This window comes from Leguminivora glycinivorella, chromosome 4, assembly GCF_023078275.1.
Source record: "Leguminivora glycinivorella isolate SPB_JAAS2020 chromosome 4, LegGlyc_1.1, whole genome shotgun sequence".
NCBI lineage: Eukaryota > Metazoa > Arthropoda > Insecta > Lepidoptera > Tortricidae > Leguminivora > Leguminivora glycinivorella.
In genome coordinates this window covers 17,548,082-17,569,772 of record NC_062974.1, presented here as the reverse complement: position 1 = coordinate 17,569,772, position 21,691 = coordinate 17,548,082, and the positions used below count along the sequence as shown (strand labels likewise).

The 21,691-nt window shown below is 40.1% G+C and overlaps 2 protein-coding genes across 4 annotated transcripts in view; one reads left to right on the top strand and one right to left on the bottom strand.

Annotated features, from left to right (window-relative positions):
* Window positions 1–1,340: 1,340 nt before the first annotated feature.
* LOC125225308 (probable ATP-dependent RNA helicase Dbp73D) lies at window positions 1,341–7,146 on the bottom strand. Its single transcript, XM_048128955.1, has 7 exons — window positions 7,011–7,146; window positions 6,573–6,903; window positions 6,064–6,345; window positions 5,643–5,820; window positions 4,651–5,305; window positions 3,983–4,163; window positions 1,341–1,543 (listed from the first exon to the last, which is right to left on the bottom strand). Exons 1-7 carry the CDS (start codon window positions 7,031–7,033, stop codon window positions 1,352–1,354), a joined length of 1,842 nt encoding a protein of 613 aa, XP_047984912.1. The 5' UTR covers window positions 7,034–7,146; the 3' UTR covers window positions 1,341–1,351.
* A 364-nt stretch (window positions 7,147–7,510) lies between these two features.
* Window positions 7,511–21,691, top strand: part of LOC125225306 (cullin-associated NEDD8-dissociated protein 1) — a 39,776-nt gene continuing 25,595 nt past the window's right edge. The window contains exons 1-14 of one of the 3 annotated variants that reach the window (XM_048128951.1): window positions 7,511–7,746; window positions 7,832–8,001; window positions 8,146–8,359; window positions 10,120–10,254; window positions 10,644–10,801; window positions 11,541–11,592; window positions 11,748–11,858; window positions 12,494–12,667; window positions 13,059–13,167; window positions 19,529–19,659; window positions 20,013–20,173; window positions 20,495–20,700; window positions 20,914–21,098; window positions 21,506–21,634. In XM_048128951.1, coding sequence (XP_047984908.1) covers window positions 7,705–7,746; window positions 7,832–8,001; window positions 8,146–8,359; window positions 10,120–10,254; window positions 10,644–10,801; window positions 11,541–11,592; window positions 11,748–11,858; window positions 12,494–12,667; window positions 13,059–13,167; window positions 19,529–19,659; window positions 20,013–20,173; window positions 20,495–20,700; window positions 20,914–21,098; window positions 21,506–21,634 — 1,977 coding nt within the window. In that variant the 5' untranslated portion in view covers window positions 7,511–7,704. Of the gene's footprint in view, window positions 7,747–7,831; window positions 8,002–8,145; window positions 8,360–10,119; window positions 10,255–10,643; window positions 10,802–11,540; window positions 11,704–11,747; window positions 11,859–12,493; window positions 12,668–13,058; window positions 13,168–19,528; window positions 19,660–20,012; window positions 20,174–20,494; window positions 20,710–20,913; window positions 21,099–21,505; window positions 21,635–21,691 lie in introns of all 3 variants that reach the window. The other 2 variants (XM_048128950.1, XM_048128953.1) reach the window with 2 other exon arrangements.

The window sequence follows — 21,691 nt, the reverse complement described above, 5'->3', positions numbered from 1 at the left end:
CTGAAATATTAACAACTGTTTTAATATTCTGATAAGCACATTTATCTTTTTTAGGCAACACATTAAACATTTGCTAGGGTATTGTATTTCCTAAAATCAACACTTATTATTGGTATAGATAAACTTATCATTTTCGTAAATCTTTCACTACTGTCCTCTCTGACGGCTGACGACAAACTGAAACAGGCGCCAACGTGTGAACGCAGTTGGCCATTGGCGCCAAGATCCTTTGATGTGTGGACAAAACACCGACACCAGTCGGTTGGCCGGAGGTCGCGGGTTCGAACCCCGGCTCGTACCAATGAGTTTTTCGGAACTTATGTGCGAAATGTGATTTGATATTTGGCAGTCGCTTTTCGGTGAAGGAAAACATCGTGAGGAAACCGGACTAATCCCAATAAGGCCTAGTTACCCTTCGGGTTGGAAGGTCAGATGGCAGTCGCTTTCGTAAAACTAGTGCCTACGCCAAATCTTGGGATTAGTTGTCAAAGCGGACCCCAGGCTCCCATGAGCCGTGGCAAATGCCGGGATAACGCAAGGAGGATGATGAGAGTCGGTTGGCCGGCCAGCGCTAGCGCCAACTGCCAACATACGGCCAAGTAGCCCTCTACACGCTTGGCCAAGGGGTTCCACCAAGGGTTGGTCCAACCGTTGGCCCCATGTGTACAGCGGCCATTAGAAATACATGACCCCTTGCAATGCGCATGTAGTGATTGGTTTTTAACATAGTGATCCCAGGAATAAAAATATTCAATATTTCTCCCAATTGTTATGGCGGTAGCACTTAGTCTTACTAATATCTAATAAAACTTAAATAATCTAAACATTTTATTTATTGTACTAAGACTTACTTAGATATTTAGTAATTACACCGAGTTCCGTGTTCAAATTGGTTCGAATAAACAGCCATGCGCTGGCAACAAATAATATGCCTTTTATTTCATTACACCAAAAACAAAAGTCAACTATAAAATTACTACCCACAACCGCTAAACCGGTTGTTGTCAATTTTAGTTCCATTAATGTCCGTTGGACTTTGTGTGAGACCGCCACTAGTATAAACGTGTAAAGGTTTTGTAAGTGTGTGATGGGAAGGGGGCCTGGGCCTGGGCCTTTACCACGTGACCCCCCCCCCCCTCTCCCCGGGCACGAAGCTGGATCCGCGCTTGCAAAGTCAGTCATTTATTCAGGTCATGAGTAGAATAATGTTAGTGGTTCGCATGAACCCTATATTTCACGGACCTTATAGTAGGTATAGATAATGTTATGTAGTTAATGATCATATTATTTTCTGTAAAGTGTAAACATTTAAGATAATTAAATAATAACAACCGTTTTTAAATCCAAAAATTTATTCGTGTTTCCTTTTTTTGCAACCTTTCTTTATTGCTACAGACTTTTTAACCTTAGTTGTTATTTCTGTATTGATCACGTTCTTGGTCTTCTCAATCGCGTATTGGTAGTCAGAAGATAAGCGGTCGAAAACATCAGGTTCAATTTGTATTTGCTTTAATTCCGATTTTCCTCCAGATTGTAATAGCTCCTGCAACAAATAGGTATTTCGTTATAGGGCACATCCCTTATAAGATAGGGTTTGTCAAATGGATAAGGTTTGGGATAATAATTATGCTCATTAATCTCATAACTCAAATTATAACCAAGATTTTATCGTTATTAACTTTTGTAGCATAACTAACGTAGGGGAAAAGACCGCCAGGCTAAAGTGGGACTGGGCAGGTCACGTCTGCTGCATGAGTCTAGATAGGTGGGCTAATATAACCACCAAGTGGATGCCGACAAAGAAGCGGGGACGTGGCAGGCTTAGGCGAAGATGGCGGGACGACTTGGACACCTTTATGAGTGACAGGCCGGAAAAATCACACCTTTGCCCAGCAGGGGGACACTATAACGGGCTAATTAAAAAAAAACTTGTTTTGATAAGGTTAGTCAAAATAAAATAGTACATTACGATACAAGTGCGTAAAAAAGGAAGTTCGAAACGAGTGGCGATAAATTAAAACACGACCGAAGGGAGTCTTTTAAATCGACACGAGTTGCGAATTTCCTTTTCGCACGTGTATCGTACGACGTTTTTCAGTACAGATGAGCTTCCGAAGTTTCGACCTGTTATATAATGAACCACTTCTCGCACTAGTGCGTAAAAAAAACACCATCTGTACTGAAAACTTGTTTTCACACAAGCCTAGTGGTAGTAAAGTAGGTAGTTAGTACAGTAGCTGCCAAAACTCTCACAACGTTTTAATAACCAACGGCAACTAGCGCCACCTTACTCAGCTGACAATTTAGATAAAGATAAAAATCATTTATTGTATAAACCATTCTACATATGGCGCCTTAACCTACGTTACAAGAACAGCTTACTCTCTAAACATTTAAGGTACTAGATACTGATTACACCTAAAACCAGTTACACAAAGATAAACGCAAAAATAGATGGTGCATCAGTAGAACAAAAAATAAATAAACAGGGATTGTGGAAGAAACATTGGCGCCTGTGTAGTGGCAACAAAAGGACGCCACTCAGCATAGCGCTGGTCTTCCGTAGCGCCCCGGGTTGAGGGGTAGCTTTAGAACTATTACCTAGGTAATGGCAAATCTATAATATTGCAGAGCACAAGAACACAGATATCGAGGAGAACAGTTGTAGTTGGAAATATGCATACACAAAGATACTAGTTATCGAAACAGTTAAAGGGCAGGTTTATATAAATTTTGAGATACTGACGAGACGGTTAGGTTAGGGTTTAACTTTTATGTACCATTATTATTATGTATAAAATACATATTAAAATAATATTTAATAATAATTGAAACTAGAAATAGAAAGATAAGAAAGAAAAAAGATAAATAATAGTATTTTATGCAACAGGCGTTTAAAGGAGGTCAAAAAAGACGAGTGGCGTGGGTAACAATTTGAGGCGAAGCCGAAAATTGTTATTAAGACGCCACGAGTATTTTTTGACTCAGTTAAACACCGTTGCATACAATACTTTTTCTACGACCATGCACTTACTTTTGAATAGTTTTCTAGAATAACTTTCGTGAAATTTGCACTGTTTCCAATAAGTATTTTGACTTGTCCTCTGCAATGTTTCTGCACTCACCCTGTCGCTCGCACTCCCCCGCGCCGCCGCCCGCCCCCGGCCGGCGCCCCGCGGCCCGCTATATCCCTTAAAGGCTATCTAACAATGCTTTAAGAGCTATATCGTATGCGTGGGTACGCGGGGCGCCGGCCCCCGGGGGCGGGCATCTTTTATGTAGGGTTTTAACGATCTATGAACGACACGGTAAATGACGAATAACAACACGGGAGTAGAAAAAGGAAATATTGAAACTGTATATTTTGGTTTAATGAGGCAATAGAAAATACGTATAATATTATATTAATAAGAATCCACGGAACGCAGCGAGCACGGCATCTGCAGACTAAAAAGATATTTTTTAAATTTTAATTTAAAAGTGAATATAGACGTGGCATTACGTATAGGAGGAGGTATGTTGTTCCAGCATTTCGTAGCAGAGTAACGAAAACTGCCACGAAATGCTGCTGCACTGCCGTGTCTCGGACAGATTAGTCGAGTAGCTTCTCTGGTCGGGCGGGTGGAAAACTTTAATTTATTGTAGAGATACGGAGGTTGTTGATAATGGATCACACCAAAAAGCAGACAAGCAAAGTGCAAAGAACGTCGTTCATCCATTTTCAACATCTTACCGCTATTGAGATAGGGAGTGACATGTGTTCGGGGAGGGATGGGGAAGCAGAAACGGGCGCAGGCGTTTTGAATGCGTTGAAGAAGAGTTTTAGAGCGAGCCAGTAGGCAACCGTTGATTACTGTGTCGACATAATTAAGACGTGATAATACTAGTGTATCACATAATTGTATCCTAAGGTCTACACTAAGATGTTCGCGCACCTGGTACAGGATTTCTTCTTGTGTTAAATATAGTATTATCTTTTTACCTTGAACAAGTTCATTTGATTGTGTTGTAGGATAGTAACAGCATGCCCTATCCTTCCAGCTCTTCCCGTGCGGCCTACTCTGTGTATGTACGTTTTGATGTTTCGCGGCGGATCGTACGATACGACATAGTCGCAGGAGGGAATGTCTATACCTCTGGCTAAGGCGTCTGTGCTGACCAAGCTGAAACAAAAAAAAAGAAGTGTTATTGACAAAGTGAAAATACAGTAAATCAAGTTTACAAAGAATAATTGAAGATGGGTAAATTATATTGGCTCTGCTAAGAGTTCTAGGTATTTGGGTTCTTTGAAAGTAGATGGCGTCACTTACGCGAAATCTAGGTCTAAAATAAACTAGATGTGAGATGCCATTTGAAGATTTTCTATAAAGCAGTCAAACAGTTGAAAGAGGAGTTGTGGAACATAATGGCACACATACATTCTATGGCTCTTTTTTCAGCACAGGGTGGCTAGCCGAATGGCACAATCGCTCACGAAACGCTCACGAAACGAAGCGCTAGTAGATATCTATCTCTATCGCGCTTGCGTATTGGCGCGACAGAGCCAGCGGCGTATCGCTTTCGTTTGGCGTCGGAGAAATGCCATTCGGCTACGGGGCCTGATTCTATAATATACATGAAATAAATTAGCAACTAAAAGTAGGTACATACACATTGATTTCAGACTGAGTAAACTTTTTGAGAACCAAGTCTCTGTTTGTTCTATCCAATGCGGCAGACAGTTCAGCAACTTTCAGATTCCCTTTCCCCCAAACGTCTAATAGCACACAGAGCCTATGTGCTGATTGAGCTGCATTAGTAAAGCATATAACTTTATCCCACTTCTGTTCCACTAAGAAATGATAAAGTATCAGTGGTTTCTCTTCAGCACTGCAGGTAACATATTGTTCGGTCAGCTCATCTGGTGTCGTATATTTTCTGATACTGTCTTCATCTTCAAAATCAGTTATAGGTGCAGCTGAGAACAGTTTAGGTTGGAATAACCCCCATCTTTCTAATTTTTCTGGATCCTGTGAGAGTGTCGCTGAGAAAAGTAGTTTGTGTGGAGGAGGATTTTGTTCATTCAAGCTGATCCAATTCAAATTAGGTACTTTTCCTGACATCAGTTCATTTTCCAGTTTTATGTGTTTATCTAGATGGTATAACCAGTCATTTTGGATGTGGTCCATGATTCTGTCAGCTTCATCTATTACAAGGAATTTGAGATGCTTCAATGAGAAGCCTTCTGTGTTTTGGATGTGCTCCACTAGTCTTCCTGCTGTGCAAACTATGATGTCAGCTTCACTGATCCAACCAGCAGATTCGGCTGAAACATTTAAGTGTTTTAGCCTAATAGTACAGTTCTAGCCTAATGAGAACATTCACTATTGCAGTCCATGAAATAAAATAACATATTTTATTGTAAAAACTGCAAAAAGATATTGAAAATAAATAATATAATTTCATGAAGATTTCTATCTTCTTGAAATGACATTATGATTCTTTATTCTTCTTTATGGGCTATGTAAGACTTTGTAGCACCCATACATCACTGCAACCATTCCTGAGCCAAGATAGAAAATAGCATATTAATCTGTTATTTTTTTTAACAATATAAAGAAATATTATGGAAAATAAACACAAATGTTTATAAATTTACTAACTGTATTTTACAATTTGCTGCTGCTCCTTGCGTAATGGAGTTGATGCACTCAAAAGTACGACCTTCAGTCCTGTATTGGTGCAATACTTTTTGAAAACCTTGCACACCTGTGCTGCCAATTCTTGGACTGGTAGAACAATCATTGCTCTTACATGGTGTCCAACACTGTTCATCAAAACCTGAAAATATAACAAGATTTAAATAATTAAAAGCTAACAATTCAGCAAGATTCTCCATTTAAAACAGGAATATAATTATAACATAAGACTGCCAAGATGACGCTTGTTTGTTTAATAATGTTATGGAAAACTGTTATAAATAATATTTGCTATAAAATAAAATATTTAAAAAAACTATTTAAGTGAAAAATAAGTATAGTCAAGTTTTTTAAAAAGGCCATTAGTATAAATAATTAAATTTACCTGAATAATTGGTAAAACAAATGCTAGTGTTTTACCACTCCCCGTAGGAGCTGAGACACACACATCATGTGGCCAGAATGGAGGAGGCAACCTATTTTCCTTAATAATAAAAGGAATAACTTGCTCCTGAACAGGGAACAGATGGGTAACCCCCTCGCTCTTGAGGGTAGCTTTTAAAGTGTCATTCAACCAATCCTGTTCATCCACAACACATGACAACTTCTGTAAGTTTGTGGATAAACTGTAGGGGTGAGACAACCAGTAGGGTAACACTCTTTTCACCTGAGAAATGAAAGGCAAAGTCTCAATATTATGAATGTTGAGCTTAATAAAATATACATTGAAAGTAAATTTAGCAGAACTTGCTAAAAAGGGGTATTCAAAATGTATTCATAGTAAGTTTTCTGTGAAAAACTAAGACAACACATAACATTTAACATGTCACCTACATGGCCATTTTATTTTGGCTGCTGAATTCTATGAATTATATTCTTTTCATATTTACTTACTTTGGTCTTCTTTTCAAAACTGTCTGTGCCCAAGACTTTAAACTCAAAGGCAGGTTTACTTTCCACATGCTTCTGTGGTTGGATAGCACTATCAACTGTGTTTTCAACTGTTTCGTCTTTTTCTTCTTCTGCTTGTATACTGATTGTAGGTTTTGAATCAAATGAATGATCGTTTTTTGTAGATGCTGCTGTATCTTGTTTCAATGTAATAACATCTTGTTGCTTAAAGGTACTGTTCGCTCGTCTCCTCTCTTCAATTTTTTGTTTTAACTTTTGTAACTGTTTTGTTTCATGAGTAACTAAATCTATATCTTCTTCTGCATCACGGTACCTTTAAAAAAAAGGTATCTTTTATTTATTAGCTTTCGAAAGTATTGTAAGGTAGAGAAAACCTTTGACGAATTATTTATTCCATAAATGATTTTTTAAATAAATTACCTGTTTATAGTAAACAAATCCATGCTTCGTTACTAAGTTTTCAACACAACAATATAATTATTTCTATTTTATAAACATTTAAAATCATTTGAAACTTGCTTAACATTAGGTTATGTGTCAACTCAATATGTACACGTTGAGTTGACAGCTGTCAACTAATTTAAAAGTTGCAACAGACGGGGGTTCCGGACTGCGATTATCTCAGTCCCGGCTTGGTCCCGGCTGAAAATGTTTTTACTTGTTGCATTCTTAATGGAGTCATTGAAAACCATTTGAATACCACCTCGAAGAGTAGTAGAAAATGTATATAGGTCCACTTTCCGGAGGATCTAACAGTTTTTGCAACCTATTTATTATTTACATTGGTATCTAGTACGCTGGTCTGTGACAACTTTAAGGGTACAGAAGAGTTGGAGCGTTTTATATAATATCTTGAACAGCTTCAAACCACAGACAAGGAAACTTTTTTACACAAAAGTCATTGTCACTTGCATTTTTATTCTGTTCATTTTCATTGGCCATTGGAGCATCACCAGGCGGAATCTTTTTTATTTTCGGTGGTTTGCGACTGCTTTGAGTAAATGTTCAAATGTTCCTTCCTCGCGTGTGTTGTGTGAAAATTATAATTTTTTGTTAGTAGTCGGTTTGCTGGAGTTGTTAAATTTTCTGTTGGAGGAGCCGCAAACTTGTCAAAATGGCTATTGTATCTTATCAAATTGCGAGTCTTCTCGAGAAGGTAAGCCGGTGTTCCTTGAAAAACATACTAAATGATTATTATTATATCCTGAAGACAGTTAATTGATTTATATTTCGACCTCTAGATGACGTCTAACGACAAAGATTTCCGGTTTATGGCTACAAATGATTTGATGACTGAACTGCAAAAGGACAGCATCAAACTGGATGATGATTCGGAAAGAAAAGTTGTGAAGATGCTGCTTCGTTTGCTAGAAGATAAAAACGGCGAAGTTCAGAATTTAGCTGTTAAATGGTAAGTCTTAAATCGATAACCTATAAAACCTATACTATTGTTTATATATGTTTGTTTATTTTTATTTGTATGTTTTCCTAAAATTATAAGAATTGTATTAGAATCATAATAAGTTATTTATCATTTCTGTCTTAACATTTTCAGTCTTGGTCCGCTTGTCAATAAAGTAAAAGAATATCATGTGGAAGGCATAGTAGAGACACTGTGTGCCAACATGTTATCGGATACTGAACAACTGCGAGACATCAGCAGCATTGGTCTCAAGACTGTGATATCAGAACTGCCTCTGGGCTCTAACACACTGGCTGCTAATGTGTGCAAGAAAATAACTGGCAGGTTGAGCAGTGCAATCGAGAAGGTATTTTACCATTATGCTATGTTAAACTATGATTATTTAAATAATGTTGAATTTTTTGATACAGTGATACAATTCAGTACAGTTAGCTAAGACAACATAAACTATGTCACGGATTGTTTAACATTGTTATGATTCAAGTAAACCCTTTATAAAGCATAATCCTTTTAGAAATTATGCTACTGAAACCATATTAATTTGAAATTAAGTTCAGATTCAGATTCAGATTCAGAAATTTATTTATAAGTTCAAAATCAGGTGTGAAAATATTTACACTGCCCTGTATTCATAAGTCTTCAATTCTGGGCCTGATTTATTGTGTATGTCTAAATACTATTAAAAAAACCGGCCAAGTGCGAGTCGGACTCGCGCACCGAGGGTTCCGTACAAACCTGCAAGGTTTACAAAGTTCGTTCATTATGAGGAAATGGGTAGTAAGGTTAAAATTATTTTTTTTTTTTTTTTTTTTTTTTTTTTTTTTTTTCTTCTTTTATCTGCCATCGGCTATGCTTAGCCATAATCAGATTTTTTGTGTATATATTATAAGTTGGAGAAGTATTCCATTAAACACTCTCTCATGATGTTCCTAGAATTTTATCTTCTAGTGCCTCTGGTCCAGACGCAGTATCTCCCATCTTTTAAGCCTGCTCGGGTTGTCGTTAGTGTTCACCAGGTCCCTCGCAAGTTGGTTTGTATGTTTTTTCAGACGTTCTTTGTACTTGATACAATATCTGTTGACCTCCTCTTTTATAGTTGGCATTTTTATGTACTCATGTATTTCTGTATTCTTTGCAAACCACGGTGCACATGTCACAGCCCTCAGGACATTGTTCTGAAACCTTTGTAGGATTTCGAGGTTTGAGTTACTGGCCGTTCCCCAGAGTTCTATGCCGTATGTCCATATCGGTTTTATAATGCATTTATAGATTAGCATTTTATTTGTTAGTGTAAGAGCTGATTGTCTGCCTATTAACCAGTAAAGGCGCTTATAATGAAGGTCTGCTTCTTTTCTTTTTGTTTTGATGTGGTTGGCCCATGTTAGTCTTCTATCCATGTGTAGACCAAGGTATCTTATACAGGTTTCCTGCGGTAATTGTTCCCCTCGCAGGTTCAGTGGTTAAAATTATTAAAAAAAAATATATTATGTGATGTAACTAAAAATTTATGGTTTTCGTAATTTTTCCTTTATCTATGCTATAAGACGTTGCTTCGTACCAAATTTCAAGATTCTGAGTTCACGGGAAGCACCCTGTAGGTTTTGATTCCCTTGCAAGTGTCGAAAATTTGCGGCATAAACGGCTGTATCTTTTGATTGCGTTGGCTTAGAAGCTTGATTTTTTCACAGCTTCAAGGGACAGTAGACCTGAGTAATTGATATAAATTTCAGCTTCATACCTCCACGCGTTCCTGAGAAAAAGGGTCTTGACAGACGGACGGACAGACGGACAACAAAGTGATCCTATAAGGGTTCCGTTTTTTCCTTTTGAGGTACGGAACCCTAAAAATATTAATGTAGAGTTGCAGAGGAATATTAATATTTTTGCCAATATGACTTTGAACTTGCTTATAATCTGAAACCCTTTTTAAGGGACTAGTTTATGTTTTGTTAACTTTTTGGTTGAAAAATTTGAAAATATTTTGAAGTTGTCTACTATTGTAACCAGCCTTCCACATTGGAACTCTTTGACACTTCTCTACTTTTAGTTACTGACTTCTATTTTATATTGTCTCAATAATTAAACTTGCTACTTTTATATTTTCAGCAAGAAGATGTGTCAGTTCAATTGGAAGCTCTTGATATTTTGGCTGATCTTTTGAGCAGATTTGGTGGGTTGTTGATTTCATTCCACCCAGTGCTGTTGAACTCTTTGCTTCCTCAGCTGGCATCTCCACGTCAGGTAAATAAAATTAACAAATATTATCTTATTTAGTTTAGATTGATTAAAACACATCAGACACAATCTTATTTCTAAGAGCCACAAGAGCATGTCAGATATTTATGCAGCCTTCTTTTTGTATTTGTATGGTGTGATTGCCAGTGACTGTAAACACAGTAACTTTTTTTAACTTTTAACTTTAAGCTCCACCTCTTACAATATTTCACATTTTCATAACTTTCTTCCCCCCTAAATCTGCAACACACTGCAATATTGATGTGGCAGCGAAACAAATGACAAGTGCTACAGAACAATTTAGGGATTCTGCCTTCTTCTGCCCCACTACTGCATCAATGTGATGGAGCCTTAACTCTTAGATAACCCATTCATTTGATATCCATTGGTTCCAGGCCGTCCGTAAGCGCACCATAGTAGCACTGTCCCATCTGGTGATGTCATGCAACGCTGCTCTCTATAACAAGCTCATTGATCACCTTCTGGAGGGCTTGGGTTCATCCACATCGTCCAGTGTCAGCCGTACTCATATTCAGTGTATTGCCTCTGTGTGGTAAGAGTATATACTTTACTAACCTCATTTTTATATAAACATTTTGTTAATTTTTGTGTGTTATTTTATTAATAAATGCTGAAAATTTATAGGAATATTTTAGTACCATTTATTGCTAACAAAGAAGACTCCAACTACGAAATACACAGAATGACATAGATTGTAAATTGAAAACAATTTGGTTTTCACTTGCGAAAAGACTTCAATATTATTATGAACAATAATTACAACAATAAATTGCTCTGATAATTAGGTTAGATTAAGATCATAATATATATGTAATTAACTATACATAAGAGCTTGTAATTAGGCCTACATGAATAAGGATATTTTGAATCGAATTGAAATACCTATTCTAATCTAATAAGTAATAATGCATTGCTTCCATACATTCTAATGGTGACTTTGGTTTAGAGTGCATTATGCACACACGCTCGATTATCGCGTTTGTACTCACGATAGACACGCAAACCAGGCGCAGAGATTATGCTATGCCCTTCGTGTTTGTAGATTCAAAATCTATGTTAGCGCACATTGACGGTTAGCGAAAGAGACAAAAAATAGCCTATTATGACACTCTCCATCCCTTCAACTATCTCCACTTAAAAAATAACGTCATTTCGTCGCTCTGTTTTGCCGTGAAAGACGGACAAACAAACAGACTCACACACTTTCCCATTTATAATATTATACTATGGATTTGTGTAATTTATCTGCTAATGTAAATGTGTACTTTCAGTCGTCAAGCAGGTCACCGCTTTGGCGAGCAACTCTGGCGGGTTGCGCCGCAGGTGCTCGAGCATTCCAACGATGCAGATGAAGAGCTCCGCGAGCACTGCCTTCAAGCCCTGGAGGCGTTCGTGCTCAAGTGCCCTAAGGAAGTGCAACCACATATCCCAACAGTAAGTAGTTCAGTCTGACAGTGTGGTGCAGCTATTAGACGCAGGTGCTCGAGCATTCCAACGATGCAGATGAAGAGCTCCGCGAGCACTGCCTTCAAGCCCTGGAGGCGTTCGTGCTCAAGTGCCCTAAGGAAGTGCAACCACATATCCCAACAGTAAGTCCTTCAGTCTGACAGTGTGGTGCAGCTATTAGACGCAGGTGCTCGAGCATTCCAACGATGCAGATGAAGAGCTCCGCGAGCACTGCCTCCAAGCCCTGGAGGCGTTCATGCTCAAGTGTCCTAAGGAAGTGCAGCCTCATATTCCGTCAGTACGTATTCGTTATAAACTGAAATAGATACCATACACTAAAAAAAAAGCGATCAGGCCCACTGGTGGCGCAGCCGGGAATCCAGCTATCGCGGCTGATGTGATAAACCGCTACACCACCTCGACCGTCGAGGTACCCGACGAAATTTCTCTAGTGTATGGTATCTCTGAAGGCTAGGCGCCTTTGACCAACACAAATAAAAAAACAAAAAAAAAACAAATCAAAAAATATTTAATAAAAATATAATTTGATTTGTTCCCTACATCGATTAATACGTATTCGTATTAATTTGTTTCTTCCAAGCGATATTTATTCCTAAATTTGCGGGCAACAAAAAGAATTTAATTTAGAACCTTTCTGTCTGATAGAGAAACTCCACACCAATTATTTTCTCCTTCACATCATCATATCCTCGCGTCACATATTCAAAATAACTACCAAACAGAAATATTCACTTATAATCACGAACTTTGCCTCCAGATCATCGAACTATGCCTCAAGATGATCACATACGACCCGAACTACAATTACGAAGACTCCGAAGAAGGTGGCGGCGGCGAAGACGAAGAAATGGAGGATGAAACAGCTGCCCCGGACGCTGATCCCGAGTCTGACTCTGAGGAATATTCTGACGATGATGATATGTCCTGGAAGGTATGTACAAAGCTTGTAGCACAGACTAAATGTATAACTATGTGTAAATGTATTATTATTATTAAGATCCTCTAGAAGGCGGTGGAGAGGGTGAGGAATGGCTGATGAAGCACTGACGCCCGACGCGGATCCCGAGTCATATTCTGAGGAATATTCTGATGACGATCGTGGGAGGTAGGGTGGCTACTCACTCGCCTGATTGTGTATTACAAGTTCATGAAATGTCTTACAAACTCATATAATATGTCAAAATGAGAGAGAAACAGTTACCATCTGTTTCTTAGATTTAAATACATCTGTGTATTTTTTCAAACTAATCTGAACGCTCAGTACTCAGTATCTTTGTCGAGTTGATTGTGCTTTTTTTGCCTATCATTCATCTCATTCTCAGGTCAGACGCGCGGCAGCCAAGTGCCTTGAGTCCGTCATTTCAACTCGACACGAGCTGCTGTCTGAGATGTACCAGACAGTGTCACCCGCTTTGATCGCTAGGTTCAAAGGTGCGTATAATGTTTAAAAACATTTTAATAATTATAATTTATTTATTATAATGAAAATGAAAATGAAATGAAAATGAAATATTTATTTTTCAAGTAGGCATATTACAATGCGCATATGAACGTCAAATAAAGCTAGCTATAATAAAAATAGTGTCATTAGAGTGTTCACTCACTATACTGCACTGCACTTCCTACCTTTTGTAAATAAACACTTTCTTGACAACTTAAAACTCGTTTATTCCATAATCAAACTAGCTACTTATAGTATTGCAGAAAAATCTTAATAGCGTGAGGCAGCTTTTATATGACAGCTTATCAGCGACATCTAGTGGGACATTTGAACGTATAATAAGTATAATATTACATTTAACATTATCGGTCCCCAAGGACGACTTGTCCTTCATAAACTGTCATATAAAAGCTGCCTCACGCTATTAAGATTTTTCTGCAATACTATAAGTAGCTAGTTTGATTATGGAATAAACGAGTTTTAAGTTGTCAAGAAAGTGTTTATTTACAAAAGGTAGGAAGTGCAGTGCAGTATAGTGAGTGAACATTGGTCCTTCGGAATCTGGATAATCGTGAGTACAGTGACAGTGGAAATAAAAGTGAAGTGTCAAAAACTTAGTTAATTTTCGCGGTAACATAGACTTAGAATATTTCGCGTGAAAAAAGACTTAGTGCAATTTCGAGTGAATTTAGGACTTAGAAAAAATCCGTCGAAAAAACACTTAGTCAAAAAACCGTGGGAATTAAACACTTAGAAAAATTTGCTGAAATTTGGACTTAGTCGATTTTGTGAATTATTGGACTTAGCGTAATTTCGGGTGAAAAATAACTTTGAAAAATTGTGTTCAAAATTAACTTAGAATACAAAAGACTTTGGATTCTGTCAAACACTTAGCAAATTTTAAACAACAATGGCTAACATAGCATCACAAGAAGAACTGTTTAGTCAGATTAAAAGGCTTTACACTAACCACAAGAAAACTTCGTCAACGCGTTATTCACAGAGTTACTTGAAGATACGCATAGAGTCGCTTGAAGAGTATTGGAATCAATTCCTTACTGAACACCGAGATTTCCTCAAGTCTTCAGAAGACGCCGAAGAGAAAAAGGAATTGAAAGCGCTCTATAACAATGTGGAAGATTTCTATATGGAGTTCAAGACTAGTTTGTTGGAACTGACGGAACCTGTCACAACCCAAGATAGTGCCTCACCTCAAGTGCCTCAGGCAGCTCAACCCCAAGTTGTCACGAAGAGTAAACTCCCGCCAATAAACCTTCCTTCGTTTTCTGGTGATTACCAAGATTGGATGCACTTCAAGGATTTGTTTATGTCGATGGTACACAATGAGCCGGGTCTGAGTGACGTACACAAGCATCATTACTTGAGGTCAAGCTTGAAGGGTGAAGCAGAACAAGTCGTCCGTCATTTCGAACTCACAGCTGCCAACTATGGGAAGGCTTGGAACGCCTTAGTTTGCCGCTACAACATCGATAGAGTGATAGCTAATACCGTACTGAATCGCCTGCTCAGTCAGAAGAAACTCACTAACGAATGCTCAAAAGGCCTCAAGGATCTTCTTGATACTACAAACCAGTGTCTCAGTAGTCTAGCGAACTTGAAGATTGACACAACTACTTGGGATTCGATCATCGTGCATATTGTAGTATCCAAGTTAGATAGTGAAACTCACAAAGCTTGGGAGCAATCACTTGGGTCATCAACAGAGTTACCCACTTTTAACAAGCTCACATCATACTTAGAGGGACGATTCAGAGCAATGGAAATGGTACAAGCGGCACAAAAGAAAGAGAAAAAAGAGATCACATTTCAACAATCAGCTACTGCACCTAAAGTAAAGAGTGTGAGATCTTTCACCACTGAAGTTGATACGGAATGCACTTATTGTAAGAAAAGTCACTACATCTGTCACTGCACTGAATTTTCACAACTAGAAATAGACCAACGCAAAGATTTTGTAAAGAACAACAACTTATGCTTCAATTGCCTTGTCAAAGGACATTCCATACGGAACTGTAGACAAGCCACAACGTGTAGAACCTGTAATCGCAAACACCATACGCTATTGCACCACCAGAGTTTAGCTGCGAATACAGTCACAATGGAGACACCCACAGAACCTGATGACGCACAAACTAAGCAACTCACAAGTCTGAAGGTTTCACAAAAAGGCAAACAAGTGATACTAGCCACAACACAGATATATCTGAAGGATAGCAGTGGTTCTCTCGTACAACTCAGAGCCCTTATTGACCAAGGCTCAGAAGGGACTTTCATTACAGAGTCTGCTGTGCAACTGCTGCGTCTGAAGAAGACTTTACAGCCAGCTAATATCACCGGTTTAGAGCACCAATCTTCACAGCCAAGACATGTCGTTAACTTAGAGATTCACTCACCAATAGACACTCACTATGTAATGCAAGTTAGCGCTCACGTACTCTCGAAGATTAATGGATGGTTACCCTCAAAGGTGTTTGACATCTCACAATGGCCTGCCCTCTCCCAATTGCAACTAGCGGATCCTCACATGCAATCACCGGGACCTATTGATGTTCTACTGGGCGCTGAGGTCTATACATTTATTCTGCTAGATGGACTACAGAAATACAACGATGACAAACTTATAGCACAAAACTCGAAACTCGGATGGTTTGTCTCTGGAGCATCAGAATCACGAAGTAATCTACCACCTCACAATATAGTAGCTCACCACGCACTCGTCGAGGTAGATCAACTCCTCCGCAAATTCTGGGAGACTGAAGAGTACAAGCCACATGAAAAACCGATGACACATCTTGAGACACAATGTGAAGAACACTATAAAGAAACTCACTCTAGACAAGAAGATGGTCGTTACGTCGTACGTTTACCGTTTAAAGATGATCATGAGAAGAACTTAGGCAACTCTCGACAAATCGCACTACAGAGACTGATGCACATGGAGAAGAGATTTGCAAACAAGCCTAAATTCCAAAAAGATTATGCCGACTTCATTGATCAGTATCAGAAGCTGAATCACTTAGAAGATGTAGACCCACAACATAAGCCAGCTCACAAAGTCTACCATCTCCCACATCATGCTGTGATAAGAGAGTCCAGCACCACAACCAAGCTTCGCGTGGTCTTTGATGGAACAGCACAGCCCTCAGATGGCTCATCTCTGAACGACGAGTTACTAATCGGACCACCACTACTGCAAGACTTACGAGATCTCATAGTTCGTTGGCGTACTCACAAGATTTGTTTGCTTGCTGATGTAAAGCAAATGTACCGCCAAATACTCGTCGCTAAAGAAGATGTAGACTATCAGCGCATATTGTGGCGTGCATCCCCACAAGATGAAATTGTCGAGAAGCGTTTGTTGACTGTGACGTACGGTACATCATGTGCTCCGTTCCTCGCTATTCGCACACTGAAACAGCTTGCACAAGATGAAAAAGAGAAATTCCCAGACTTAGTTGAAGTCATAAGCAACGACTTTTATATGGATGACTTACTCACTGGTGCGAATGACGTGGAACAAGCCACTAAGTTACAGAGTCGTATCACACAAGCTATGGCTAAAGGTAAATTTGAAATGCACAAATGGGCATCCAACAGTCCTGACGTCTTGAAGAATATACCAAACTCAGAAAAAACTAATCAACCAAGTATCGAGATCAAGCTTGATGATACCATCAAAGCTTTGGGTATCAAATGGAACTCACATCGAGATGTTTTCGAACTTAAGATAGATATTTCAGAACCCACAGAACGCTTTACCAAAACGTCAGTACTGTCGGACATTGCTAGATCATATGACCCTTTAGGTTTCTTAGGGCCTGTGATTATCACTGCAAAAATGTTTTTGCAAAAACTTTGGTTGAGTGGTATAGGTTGGACTGATGAACTTCCTCTCGAACTTGCCACAGAGTGGTCAAACTACAGAGACCAGCTCTGTCACATGCCGACCTTGTATTTAGATCGTTGGGTTCACACACAATTTGACGGCAAGGAAAGAGTGGAAATTCATGGGTTCAGTGATGCCTCTTGTTTAGCTTACGCCGCTGTTGTTTACTTGCGAGTAATCACGCCCCACGGAATCCACGTGTCACTTATCATTGCTAAAACAAAGGTGGCACCTGTGAAACAAGTATCAGTCGCACGATTGGAGCTGTGTGGCGCGGTACTGCTCTCGAAGTTACTCAAAGACGTTCAGCACAGTCTTAAATTGCCAGAGGACTCTGTCTTTGCGTGGACAGATTCGATGATTGTCTTAGCGTGGCTTCGAAGAAACCCTAGCACTTGGAAAACGTACGTAGCCAATCGAGTCACTGAGACTATTAATAATGTAAGTAGTGGCCGGTGGCACCACATCAAATCGGCTGATAACCCAGCAGACGTTGCGTCGCGTGGCATTCGTCCCGATCTTTTTAAAGACTGTGAATTGTGGTGGCGCGGACCTACTATACTTCACCAAATGAATGATTTTGATGATTGTCGTTCGCTCTCTCTCGACATCCCAACAACACAACTCGAAGCTAAAGAAAATTCGAAAGGAAATGATAGTAAGATAGTAGCACTTAAAGCTGGTGTATCGAATGAGAGTGATGACCGACTTACATATTTGGCTAGATTTTCTACTCTCACTAAATTGATTCGCGTTACAGCGTACCTGTTACGGTTTGTAAAACTGTGTAAAGCACATGTTGATGCAAAACATAATCAGACAGTGTCGGAGACTTTTCCTCAGCATCTTACAGTTACTGAATTGAGATATGCCACCAAAGTTTGCATTCGACTCTCTCAGGAATTTTGGTTTCAGGAAGAGTTATATATGCTGAGAAAAGGCCAAATGCTTCCGAAATCTGATGTTTTGACCTCACTTGTCCCATTTATTGATACAAATGGCATTATTCGAGTTACCGGACGTATACGTAATGCTAATGTACACTTTGATACAAAATCACCTGTCGTTCTAACTTCGAAATGTCATTTCGCTTCTTTAGTTGTAAATGATGCTCATATTCATTGTTTGCACGGAGGTCCTACACTGACTCTGAACGGAATTCGTAGCAAATATTGGATAATCGTGCTAAGAATTTAGTTAGGAAGGTTATTCATAAATGTATTCCTTGTTTCAAACAGTCTGCAACACCGATCAACCAATTGATGGGTCAGTTACCTGCGTGTCGTGTAACGCCAGATAAGCCCTTCCGCAAAAGTGGAGTGGATTTTGCTGGTCCAGTACAGTTAAAATTGTACCCTGGTAGATGTCAACGTACATGTAAAGCCTACATTGCCTTGTTTGTGTGCACCGTGACTAAGGCCATTCACTTAGAACTTGTGAGTGACTTGTCCTCGGCTGCTTTTATTGCTGCTTTTCGTCGTTTCACTTCTAGACGCGGTCATTGTAGTGATCTGTGGAGCGACTGTGGTACCAATTTCGTTGGAGCCTCTAAAGAGCTCGACACTATGTTTAGGAATCGGAACTCAGAAGTAGTTGGAGAAATATCTGAGGTTTTGGCAAATGATCAAACCACATGGCACTTTATTCCTCCTGGCTCACCACATTTTGGTGGACTCTGGGAAGCCGGCGTGAAGTCGATAAAGTCACATCTGAAGCGTGTCATCGGGCAGACTCTTTTGACCTTTGAAGAGTATGCCACACTGTTGACTCAAGTGGAGTCCTGTGTTAATTCGCGGCCTTTAACTCCCATCAGCAATTCGATTGATGATGCTTCTCCAATTACACCGGGACATTTTCTTATAGGCGAAGCTCCTATCACTGTTCCGGAAGCAAGTCTCACAACTGTGCCCGTATCTCGTCTAGATCGTTGGCAATTGCTCCAAAGGATGTTACAATCGCTTTGGACTCGTTGGAGTTCTGAGTATTTAACAACACTACAAAACCGTTATAAATGGACCGTGACTAATCCTGATCCTGATATTGGAACAGTAGTTTTGGTCCAAGATGAAAGACTCCCTCCCGGAAAGTGGTTGTTAGGTCGTATTGTAGATAAGCATCCTGGTAGAGATGGTTTGACACGAGTAGTCACGTTGAAATTAAAAAATGGTACTGTTCGCAGACCCATTGCTAAAATTTGTCCTCTACCTCTGGATTCTTAACTATAGTTTTAAGTTGTCAAGAAAGTGTTTATTTACAAAAGGTAGGAAGTGCAGTGCAGTATAGTGAGTGAACAAGAGTCATTAAAACATAAGCAAGTACAGATAAAGAAACTAAAATATTTTTCTCATACTTTAGAGGTTTTATTTTGCTAAAGCAATAAATAATCATTCAATTAATATTTTATTTTGTTAAATAATAAGTTGACATTGGTTTTGTTCGTTTAGAACGCGAAGAGAACGTGAAGTGCGATATCCTGAGCGCCTACACAGCCTTGTTGCGCGCCACGCGCCCCCCGCCCGCGATGCAGTCCATCACACCGGCTGACAACTCGCCGCAAGCCTTACTGCTGCAACGGGTAAGTATTGGCTAAGGGCTGATAGAAACAGTTTGCAAAGTAACTCCAACTATATGGGAACTGCACAAATACCATTATAACATTTATTTGACAAATAAGCCATAAGGGCTCTTTTAGCACGTTGATTCAACGCCAAATGCATCGTATACATACTGACCAACCGTCAAATCGGCCGTAAGACATTTAGGGTTGAACAAAACATTAAAGTTTGTTTTATGTGGGAACTACGCGCCAATGTTGCAGTTGTTGTGTAATTTCCATACAAGTTGCAACTCATGGCTAAGGGCTGAAAAAAACACCAATTATGTGGATAATTTTGTAAATTGGCAATTGTTATTGTCTATATTTGGCAGGTGAGCGGCGTGGTCCGCGGTGCCCTGCGAGTGATCCGTGGCCGAAGTGTCCGCGCCCGAGGTTGCGCATTGGCACTCCTTCGGGAACTTCTCGCCGCTGCTCCTGGCTGCCTCGCTGAACATGCCGCCCGCGTCATCCGCGCTCTCACTCCGGCGCTCACGTATGTTACACAACTCACACACCCTTGAATAGCTGTTGTTGCCTTGACGCGCGTTTTGATAAAAACAACTGAGTGTATTCTCATTACCTGTGTCAATAGCCGGGCCCACACTGGTCGCACGCCTCGCGAGGACAACGCCCGTGCTCATGTGCTGTGCGCACGTATGCCTCGCCCGAGCAAATTTGTTCGGCAAGATGGCGGCCCTCGATTAGCTGTTCAAAATAGAGGACAGTGTGGACCCGGCTAATCGGGCTAATAACCATGATAGATGAGATGACAGGTCTTGTGATTTTTACTTGAATGAATCGTTTGTTAAGACAGGGACAAGACCACCGCCTCATCCATGAAGATCGAGACCCTAGTGTTCATAGTGTGCCTCGTCCGCGGTCACTCCCCAGCGGCCATGCGCGCGCACGTGGCGGCGCTCATGCCGGCCGTGCTGGGCTGCGTGCACGACCCCTTCTACAAGGTCACGGCCGAGGCGCTGCGCGTGCTGCAGACGCTCGTCAAGGTCATGCGCCCGCTCGGTGAGTCCGGTACGAACCAGGAGTTAATGCTCATGAAAGCCTTCGAACAGTTGACACAAAATGTTAGATCTGTCTCATGTGTATTGTCTCATGTTCCCTAAAATCCACTTACAGTTTAACAAGTCATTTGGCACTGGAGCATAGCCATACACATACACTGCATAACCTAACCTTTAACATTAGAATCTAACCTTTGTCCATTGATTTGTATAGAAACCGCTGAACACATCGAAGACTCAACCATCGAACCTCCACCAGAAGAGTTGCAACAGTTCATCCTTCCCATGTACGAGTGCACACTCGTGAGGCTTCGGGCCACGGACATGGATCAAGAAGTGAAGGAGCGCGCTATAGCTACGTGCGGCCAGCTGCTTTGCCACTTTGGTGACTACCTACAGGTTAGTAAGGTTCCTAGGTCAATCGAACCCCCACCAGAAGAGTTGCAACAGTTTATTCTGCCTATGAACTAGTGCACCCTAGTGTGGCTTCGGGTCACGGACATGGACCAAGAAGTCAAGGAACGTATACATGTGGCCAGCTGCTTTGCCATTTCGGTGACTACTTACAGGTAAGATTTCTATTCATTTGATACATGTCAGCCATGAGTGTTACGTCACATGGCGGATTCATCAGTCGAGCCTTCTCCAGAAGAGTCTCATTTGACACATCTTGCCTTAATGTGTTACGTGAGTATCGCGGCATGCGGCTAGCGGCCCAATTCGGTATCTAGTTATGTGGGGAACAGATGTTACCGTGTGCTGCTTACGCATCTATCATTTATATGAATGTTTTCCGTTTGTTTCAGAATGAGCTTCCCGTGTGTTTGCCAATATTCTTGGAACGTTTACGCAACGAAATTACGCGTCTCACTACTGTGAAGGCTTTAACGAAAGTGGCTGCCTCTCCGTTGAGAATCGACTTGAGGCCTATCTTGGTAAGCATAAGATAAGATGTAACTTATTACAACTCTAAGAAGAAAGTACCTCTAATT